A 10,446-nucleotide genomic window follows, 5' to 3' on the forward strand; every position below is an offset into this window, starting at 1 on the left:
AAAAGTCTCATCTAACTTTGGGAAAAGTTTCATCTAACTTTGGGAAAAGTCTCATCTAACCTTTTTCCCAGTTATTTGTTTCTGTCACTGTGTTGCTGCCTCCGATTCAACAACTAGGCGCAGTTGGTAGGGTTGATGCCCAGTTTCGGTTCTGATGTTATGTTTGCTTATTATACGCTATCTGTGAGTGTCTTACCAGCTTATCAGTTTACAAGCTTGTTATGCTGATGCAAGAGAGAATTTTATTGTTATGTTTTCGGTACATCTCACATTCGGAAGAAGAGTCTCGACCCAAAACATCACCCATTCCTGTTCTCCAGAGATGCTGCCTGTCCCGCCGAGTTACTCCAGCGTTTTGTGTTCTATCTTCGGTGTAAACTAGCATCATCTGCAGTTCCTTCCTACACAGTTGAAACGCTCTCGAATTTTTTCCACACACAATCTCGGGCACTTGTCTGTTTGGAGTTTGTACCTGTGACCGCGTGGGTTTCACCCGGGTGCTCCGGTTTCCTCCCACATCCCAAAGAAGTGCCCTCTGTAAATTGCCCTCAGTGTGCGGGGGAGTGGATGTGAAAGTGGAATAACTGGGAAGAGTGTGATCGTTGGTTGGTGTGGACTCGGTGGACCGAAGGGTCTGTTTCTATGCTGTGTCTTTCGATCAATCGATCCTTCAAAATCAGTCTGAAAAAAAGGGTCCCTAGCTAAATGTCACCTATCCATGTTCTCTAGAGATGCTGCCTGAGCCGCTGAGTTACTTCAGCACTCTGTGCCCATGTTCTTCAGAGATGCTGCCTGACCCGCTGAGTTAGTCCAGCACTCTGTGTCCATGTTCTCCAGAGATGCTGCCTGACCCGCTGAGTTACTCCAGCACTCTGTGTCCATGTTCTCCAGAGATGCTGCCTGACCCGCTGAGTTAGTCCAGCACTCTGTGTCCATGTTCTCCAGAGATGCTGCCTGACCCGCTGAGTTACTCCAGCACTCTGTGTCCATGTTCTCCAGAGATGCTGCCTGACCCGCTGAGTTACTCCAGCACTCTGTGTCCATGTTCTCCAGAGATGCTGCCTGACCCGCTGAGTTACTCCAGCAGTTTGTTTCCTCAAAATCTCTTCTGCATGTAAGTTGTTTGTTCATGTTCGAGTCATGGAGTGATACAGCGTTCACTGAGGTTCCCTGAGGTTGAACTTGCCCATGCCGACCAACATGCCCCATCTACACTAGTCCCACCTGCCTGCGTTTAGCCCATAAACCTGTCCTATCCACCCCCCTGCTTCGTGAATGTTGCGATAGTCCCTGCATGAGCATTGTCTTCACAAGCCTGTTATGCTGCAGCCAGTAAGAATTTCATTCTTCCAATTTTGGTACATGTATGACAATGAAGCTCTCTTGAATCCTAACAGTGGCGGGCTCACCTTCGGGCAAGGGTGAGGGACCAGTATTGACCACCCCAGCACTTCCAGTAGCAAATGTCTCTACCATCAGCCTCGGTCACATCTCCTACCAGTTTGTCCCAGAGCAGCTCACAGACTCAATGGAGGATGAGGATGAGGATGAGGAGGAGGAGGATTATTCAGAAGATTATGATCTCTCTGGATCCGAGGAGCAGCTTCAGGATGGGATGTCTCTACCTAAAGGTATGTAAGATCTCAATAGCATCACCTGTAAGCCCACTGTTGAAAGTGGCGCATTCCAGTGACTGCAGACTCTCTTACCAAGTATTTGGGTGAGTTTATTGTCACGTGTAGTGACAATGAGGTACAGTGAAAAGCTTTTTTTGTTCAGTGTTAGGGGGCGGCACGGTGGCGCAGTGGCAGAGTTGCTGCCTTACAGCGAATGCAGCGCCGGAGACCCGGGTTCCATCCCGACTACGGGTGCCGTCTGTACGGAGTTTGTACGTTCTCCCCAATACCTGCGTGGGTTTTCTCCGAGATCCTCGGTTTCCTCCCACACTCCAAAGACGTACAGGTTTGTAGGTTAATTGGCTTGGTAAATGTAGAAAAAAAAATTGTCCCTAGTGGGTGTAGGATAGTGTTAATGTGCGGGGATCGCTGGTCGGCGCTGACCCGGTGGGCCGAAGGGCCTGTTTCCGCGCTGTATCTCTAAAATTAAAACTTGAGCAGATGATATGGGGCACGAGTTCTGACCTTTGGAGAGGCTGTTGAAAGGGACTTCGAGCATTGTTGGAGATTGGTCTTAGTTTAGTTTATTGTCAAATGTACCGCGAGGTACAGTGGGAAAGCTCTTCTTGTGTGCTACCCAAAGATTATGCATTATCACATCCCATACATATGTGGAAAGACATACGTAGTCAGTGCTTCTTAAACTATTTCACTGTCATTCACCCTTGAGTATCACAACATTTCATTCATCCTGGACTAAATTTTTTAATGTTTTTTTGGTCATTTTGGTCTCATTCTCCCTTGTGTATAATTTTATATATATTAAGTCACTCACCCTTCATTCACCCCTCTAGTTTCATTCACCCTTGGGTGAACCATTCACCAGTTTAAGAAAAACTGCTACACATGGTTCCAACAGACAATAGGTGCAGGAGGAAGCCATTCGGCCCTTCGAGCCAGCACCACCATTCAATGTGATCATGGCTGATCATTCTCAATCAGTACCCCGTTCCTGCCTTCTCCCCATACCCCCTGACTCCGCTATCCTTAAGAGCTCTATCTAGCTCTCTCTTGAATACATTCAGAGAATTGGCCTCCACTGCCTTCTGAGGCAGAGAATTCCACAGATTTACAACTCTGAAAAAGTTTTCCCTCATCTCCGTTCTAAATTGCCTACCCCTTATTCTTAAACTGTGGCCCCTGGTTCTGGACTCCCCCAACATTGGGAACATGTTTCCTGCCTCTAACGTGTCCAACCCCTTAATAATCTTATATGTTTTGATAAGATCCCCTCTCATCCTTCTAAATTCCAGTGTATACAAGTCTAGTCTGCCTGGCCCGCTGCGCCATCGTGCCACCCAAAATCCTTTTTGTTGCTCGACCCGAAACATCACCCATTCCTTCTCTCCAGAAATGCTGCCTGTCCCGCTGAGTTACTCCAGCATTTTGTGTCTATCTTCGGTTTAAACCAGCAGTTCCTTCCTAAGGTTTTAGATATGCAAATGCATGTGCAGGGAATGGAGGGGTATGGATCATGTGCTGACAGAGGAGATCAGTTTAACTTAGCTTCATGTTTGGCACAGACATTGTGGGCTGAAGGGCCTGTTCCTGTGCTGTACTGGTTTATGTTCAATGTGACCTAGCAGAGGATATCTCCTGTTCCCTCCCCATTGTTGACTTATAAAGTTACACCCAAATTAGTCCAGAGTTTCCATCGGGTAGAATTTTGAAAATGCACCATTTTGCTACTTGTTGCTATGTGACTAGGGTTGCCGAGTTAGCCGGGACATCCCGTATTTTGGGCTACATTGGTTTGTCCCGTACAGGAATGCCCTTGTCCCGTATTAGGCCCGGGGGGGGCGCTGTAGGCCCGGACGCTGTAGGCCCAGACACTGTAGGCCCGGACGCTGTAGGCCCAGACAGTGTGGGTCCGGACAGTGTAGGCCCGAAGGCCTGGGCGATGCCTAACGGAGGTTGCATAGCAACCCGCCTCCCAGCCAGGCGTGACAAAGCCGCCATTGGTGGAGCGGGACCGTGTGGCCACTCGCTGGGTGAGGTCATGCCTGGCGCAGGGCGGTGACGTCACCTTGTCCCTTACTTGGAAGTGAGATAGTTGGCAACCCTATATGTGACTAAGCACTCCACCCCTTCTCACGACCTTCAGACGCGGCACGGTGGCGCAGCGGTAGAGTCCCCGATTCGCAGCGCCGGAGACCCGGGTTTGACCCTGACTAAGGGTGTGCAGTTTGCACGTTCTCCCTGCGTGCGTGTGTTTCCTCCAGGTGCTCCGGTTTCCTCCCACATTCCAAAGAGGTGCGGGTTTGCAGGTTAGTCGGCCCATCTGTAAATTGCCCCCAGTGTGCAGGGAGTGGGTGCAAGGGCGGAATAACGTCGGACTAGCGTGATCGCCGGTCGGCGCGGACTCAGCTGGCCGGTCGGCGCGGACTCAGCTGGCCGGTCGGCGCGGACTCAGCTGACCGGTCGGCGCGGACTCAGCTGGCCGGTCGGCGCGGACTCAGCTGCCCGGTCGGCGCGGACTCAGCTGCCCGGTCGGCGCGGACTCAGCTGCCCGGTCGGCGCGGACTCAGCTGGCCGGTCGGCGCGGACTCAGCTGCCCGGTGGACCTGTTTCCGCGCTGTATCTCCCAACTAAAACGCTGAAAAACGCGACGTGAGTAACGGCCACTGACTTTGTGTCCGCAGTGCAAGCTGTCGTCAAGCCCCAGAACAAAGAGCGCAAGAGAAAGGGCCCGAGAAAGGGGAAGGGCAAGAAAAATAAAAATGGGCAAAGGAGAAAGCGGGATCCGTGTAAGACCACGTACAAGGATTACTGCATCCATGGTGAATGCCGGTACCTGAAGGACCTGAAAATGCCGTCTTGCATGTGAGTGGAGTCCTGTGCTGAGGCGCGGTCTATATGTCCTTGCTTAATGTCATCGGAACAGAAGGTTTGGGCTTATTATTGTCACCTGTACTGAGGTACAGCAAAAAGCTTTGTCACGCCTGCCATCCAGTCGAATCAGATTCTTCTCCTCTTTCCCATCGCTGCCTCGGCAAGGCCACCAGCATACTTGGGGACCAGTCTCACCCCGGTCACTCCCTCTTTCCCCCCCCCCCCCCTCTCCAATCGGGCAGGTTAGGTACGGAAGTGTGAAAACGCACACCTCCAGATTCAGGGGCAGTTCCTTCCCAACTGTTGTCAGACAACTGAACCGTCCTCTCACCAACTAGAGAGCGGTCATAGAGTGATACAGTGTGGAAACAGGCCCTTCGGCCCAACTTGCCCACACCGGCCAACAATGTCCCAGCTACTTGCCTGCACTTGGTCCATATCCCTCCAAACCTGTCCTATCCATGTACCTGTCCAACTGTTTCTTAAACGATGGGATAGTCCCCTGGCAGCTTGTTCCATACACCCACCACCCTCTGCGTGAAAAAGTTACCCCTCGGATTCCAATTAAATCTTTTCCCCTTCACCTTGAACCTATGTCCTCTGGTCCTCGATTCCCCTACTCTGGGTAAAAGACTGTGCATTTACACGGTCTATTCCTCTCATGATTTTGCATGCTGGTGCTGGCCTCCCATCTACCTCACTGGAGACCCTTAGACTAACTTTAGTCTGACTTTACTGGACTGTACCCTTCACTAGATGTTATTCCCTTTCATCCTGTATCTGGAAACTGGACTGCGCGATTGTAATCATGTACAGTCTTTCTGGATGACGTTTATAGTCGTGACTGGATAGCACGCAACAAAAAAGCTTTTCACTGTACCTTGGTGCACATGATAATAAATTACACTAGCTAATACTACACATAAATACAATTAAGTCAAACTTGAGCACAATAGGTAGAACAAAGTGGAAGATACAGAGAGCAGAAGAGGCCCCTTCAGCCAAACTTGCGCATGCTTAACTGCACTGTGCCCATTTGCCCATGTTTGGCCCACATCCCTCTAAACCTATTCTATACATGCACCTGCCTCAACTACCTCTTCCGGCAGCTCATTCCATATACCCACCACCCTCTGTGTGGAAAGTCACCCCTCTAGTTCCTATTTAATCTTTCCCCCCTCACTAGGGTTGCCAACTTTCTAACACCCAAATAAGGGACAAAAGGTGACGTCACCGCCCGCGGCCCACGTGACCTCACCCAGCCAGCGGCCACGTGCTCCCGCTCCACCAATGGCGGCCGCCCGGGCCGGGAGGCGGGTTGCTACGCAACCTCCGTTAGGCGAACACACTCGGCCCCGCTCCCCGTACACACTCCATTAACCTAGACTGTCCAGGCCTACAGCAGCCCCCAGGACTACAGTGTCTGGGCCTACAGCGGCCCCCGGGCCTACAGTGTCCGGGCCTACAGTGTCCGGGCCTACAGCGGCCTCCGGGCCTACAGTGTCCAGGCCTACAGCGGCCCCCAGGCCTAATACGGGACAAGGGCGGTCCTGACCGCGGCAAACAGATTTAGCCCAATATACTGGATGTCCTGGCTAATACGGGACAGTTGGCAACCCTACCCCTCACCTTAAATCTGTGCCCTCTGGTTCTTGATTCCTTTAGTCTGGGCAAAAGGTTCTGTGCTGTAGTGACTCCTTGCACTGTCTGGGCTCCGGCCCTGGAATTTCCCGCGCGCCTCCGCTCCCGCGCACCTCCGCTCCCCCCAACTCCTGCCTCTTGCACCACCCCTTGGTCCTTAGCTTAACGTGGTTCGATGACAGCTTATGTGTATCAGGGCTCTTTGCTGCACCAAACCTGCAGATGTGATTAGAGATAACATTGACTTTTAGACTTTAAACTTTATAGAGGAAACAGGAGACAGACTGGTGTCATACATCTACTATAAACCCACTGACTCCCACAGCTATCTGGACTACACTTCTTCCCACCCGGTCTCCTGCAAAAAGTCTATCCCCTACTCCCAATTCCTCCGTCTACGCCGCATCTGCGCCCGGGATGAGGTGTTTCACACTAGGGCATCAGAGATGTCCTCATTCTTCAGGAAACGGGGCTTCCCCTCCTCCATTATAGATGTACAGGTTTGTAGGTTAATTGACTGGGTAAGTGTAAAAATTGTCCCTAGTTTGTGTAGGATAGTGTTAATGTGCGGGGATCGCTGGGCAGCGCAGACTCGGTGGGCCGAAGGGCCTGTTTCCGCACTCTATCTCTAAATCTAAAAAAAAATACATGAGGCTCTCACTAGGGTCTCTTCTACATCCCGCAGCTCCGCTCTTGCTCCCCCTCCCCCCATTCGTAACAAGGACAGAATCCCCCTCGTTCTCACCTTCCACCCCACCAGCCAGCGTATCCAACAAATCATCCGCCAACATTTCCGTCACCTACAACGGGACCCCACTACTGGCCACATCTTCCCATCCCCTGTCCACTCTACCTGTCCACTCTACCTGCCCACTCTACCTGCCCACTCTACCTGCCCACTCCACCTGCCCACTCCACCTGCCCACTCCACCTGCCCACTCCACCTGCCCACTCCACCTGCCCACTCCACCTGCCCACTCCACCTGCCCACTCTACCTGCCCACTCCACCTGTCCTTGACTCCTTGTCTTGTGTGCTGTTTAGTTCAGTTTAGAGATACAGTGCGGAAACAGGCCCTTCGGCCCACCGGGTCCGCGCCGACCAGCGATCCCCGCACATTAACACTATCCTACACCCACTAGGGACAATTTTTACATTTAACCAAGCCGATTAACCTACATACCTGTACGTCTTTGGAGTGTGGGAGGAAACCGAAGATCTCGGAGAAAACCCACGCAGGTCACGGGGGGAACGTACAAACTCCGTACAGGCAGGGCCCTTAGTCGGGATGGAACCCGGGTCTCCGGCGCTGCATTCGCTGCAAGGCAGCAACTCTACCGTGCAGCCCTGTATTATACAGGCCGGGAACCTGCCCATCCTCCGGTCTTGTAAGGCTGGCCAACCCGTGTTAGCTCACGGCTGTTGGTTTTGCGTGTTCCACCCGCTGAGTTGTTTGTTTTGCGTCCCCTCTCGTGCAGATGTCTTCCTGGTTATCAGAACGAGCGGTGTGGGATTCAGGTGTTGCACACGGGCAAAGACCTGGAGCACTTTGATGGCCTCACGGTGACGCTGATCGTTGTCGGAGTATCTCTGTTCGTCCTTGCCCTGGCTGCTGTGACCGTCACTATGGCCTTGCAGTAAGTACAACCTCCACACATTTTATTGAGCGCCCAACGCTTTCACGTCCCCGCTGGTGTGCGCAACTATTTAACGGTACACACAGGATGCCCTTCCTCATTTGAGGAAGGACGTCCTTGCTATTGAGTCAGTGCAGTGTAGGTTCACCAGGTTAATCCCCGGGATGGCGGGACTGTCATATGAGAAACGATTGAAAAGACTGGGCTTGTACTCACTGGAGTTTAGAAGGATAGACAATAGACAATAGGTGCAGGAGGAGGGCATCTTATGGGAGGGGATCTTATAGAAACGCATAAAATTATAAAAAAGACTGGACAAGCTAGATGCAGGAAAAATGTTCCCAATGTTGGGGGAGTCCAGAACCAGGGGCCACAGTCTAAGAATAAAGGGGAGGCCATTTAAAACTGAGGTGAGAAGAAAACTTTTTCACCCAGAGAGTTGTGAATTTGTGGAATTCTCTGCCACAGAAGGCAGTGGAGGCCAAATCACTGGATGGATTTAAAAGAGAGTTAGATGGAGCTCTCGGAGCTAGCGGAATCAAGGGATATGGGGAGAAGGCAGGCACGTGTTACTGATTGTGGATGATCAACCATGATCACAATGAATGGCGGTGCTGGCTCGAAGGGCCAAATGGCCGCCTCCTGCACCTATTTTCGATGTTTCTAGTACGATTGGGTGAAATGTAGTTTGCTTTCTAACAGGCAGAGCTAGATATTGGTTTATTACGATGAGCGTTTGTTGGCACTGGGCCTGTGCTCGCTGGAGTTTAGAAGGTTGAGGGGGGAACCTCATTGAAACTTGCAGAACAATGAAAGGCATGGATAGAGTGGATGTGGAGAGGATGTTTCCACTGGTGGGAGAGTCTAGGACCAGAGGTCACAGCCTCAGAATTAAACGGCTCTCTTTTAAAAAGGAGGTGAGGAGGAACTTCTTTAGTCAGAGGGTATTTAATCTGTGGAACTCATTGCCACAGAGGGCTGTGGAGGCCAAGTCAGTGGATATGTTTAAGGCAGAGATAGACACGTTCTTAATTAGAACAGGTGTGACGGGTTATGGGGAGAAGCCTTGTATGCACTGGAATTTAGAAGGATGAGAGGGGATCTTATCGAAACGTATAAGATTATTAAGGGGTTGGACACGTTAGAGGCAGGAAACATGTTCCCAATGTTGGGGGAGTCCAGAACCAGGGGCCACAGTTTAAGAATAAGGGGTAGGCCATTTAGAACGGAGATGAGGAAAAACCTTTTCAGTCAGAGAGTTGTAAATCTGTGGAATTCTCTGCCTCAGAAGGCAGTGGAGGCCTGTTCTCAGTTACTCCAGCACTCTGTGTCCATGTTCTCCAGAGATGCTGCCTGACCCGCTGAGTTACTCCAGCACTCTGTGTCCATGTTCTCCAGAGATGCTGCCTGACCCGCTGAGTTACTCCAGCACTCTGTGTCCATGTTCTCCAGAGATGCTGCCTGACCCGCTGAGTTACTCCAGTGCTTTGTGTGTGTGTGTGTGTGTGTGTGTGTGTGTGTGTGCGTGTGTGTGTGTGTGTGTGTTGCTCATTACGTTATTTCTCCCCGGTGTGGCAATACCTTTGCTTTCATTGCCTTGTTTGACCTATTGCAGCTTGAGGAGGAAAATGAGAGCCGAACGTGAATCTGTGAACGAGGAGAAACAGAAACTGAGATCGGAGAATGCAATTGGGGTTTGAAAATGTAAGTCCAAGTCCCTCTGGCGGGATCCCTCCTCCGAGTAGATGCAGTTGTCATAGAGAGCAGTGACGGGCCCTTCGGCCCAACTCCCCCATGCCAACCCAGATGCTGTGATTTCCCGTACTCTGGGTTAAACATGGAAACTAGGTGCATGTCCTTCCTTTGTCCCGCCCCCTCCTGCTCCGACCCAGGCTGAAGAAGGGTCTCGACCCGAAACGTCACCCATTCCTTCTCTCCTGAGATGCTGCCCGTCCTGCTGAGTTACTCCAGCTTTTTGTGAATAAATACCTTCGATTTGTACCAGCATCTGCAGTTATTTCTTTACCCATAGGATTAATGATGGCATGGATCGGGAACGAAAGGCTCAGTTTCCACTGAAATGAGTCCAAGACTGAATCTATTAGTGGCAGGCTATTTATCATTGAATTAGTTCTGACTGGACTTGATTTTTTTTCTTGTTGCAGAAAGGTCAACATTGGACATCTGGAAACTGAAGACCACTGGATCTAACTTGCAGTCGTGGAGACATACAGCACTGAAACAGGCCCTTGGGTCCAACGCATCCATGGCGAGCAAGATCACCCATCTAAGCTAGTTCCATTTGATCCAAATCCTCCTGAACCTGTCCAAATGTTGCTGTTGGAGTTGTTATTATTGTACCTGCCTCACCAACTTCCTCTGTCAGCTCATTCCATATACCCACCACTATCTGTGTGGGTATCTAGTTCCTATTCAATCTTTCCCCTCTCACCCTAAATACATGCTCTCTCGTTCTTGATTCCCCCACTCTGGGTAAAGGACTCTGTGCATTCACCCTATCTAACATAGAAAATAGGTGCAGGAGGAGGCCATTTGGTCCTTCGAGCCAGCACCGCCATTCATTGTGATCATGGCTGATCATCTACAATCAGTAACCCGTGCCTGCCTTCTCCCCATATCCATTGATTCCGCTAGGCCCTA

At 51.0% G+C, this 10,446-nt stretch overlaps 1 protein-coding gene across 1 annotated transcript in view; it reads left to right on the plus strand.

The window, feature by feature from the left end:
• The window catches only part of LOC144593876 (uncharacterized), a gene marked incomplete at its 5' end in the record, with an annotated part of 10,550 nt that extends 1,065 nt beyond the window's left edge, over positions 1 to 9,485 (plus strand). The window contains 4 exons of the mRNA XM_078400036.1: positions 1,398 to 1,631; positions 4,319 to 4,499; positions 7,627 to 7,785; positions 9,401 to 9,485. Coding sequence (XP_078256162.1) covers positions 1,398 to 1,631; positions 4,319 to 4,499; positions 7,627 to 7,785; positions 9,401 to 9,485 — 659 coding nt within the window. The remainder of the gene's footprint in view (positions 1 to 1,397; positions 1,632 to 4,318; positions 4,500 to 7,626; positions 7,786 to 9,400) is intronic.
• Between the last annotated feature and the right edge of the window lie 961 nt (positions 9,486 to 10,446).

Source organism: Rhinoraja longicauda, chromosome 1 (genome assembly GCF_053455715.1).
Source record: "Rhinoraja longicauda isolate Sanriku21f chromosome 1, sRhiLon1.1, whole genome shotgun sequence".
In the NCBI taxonomy this organism is placed as follows: Eukaryota; Metazoa; Chordata; class Chondrichthyes; order Rajiformes; family Arhynchobatidae; genus Rhinoraja; species Rhinoraja longicauda.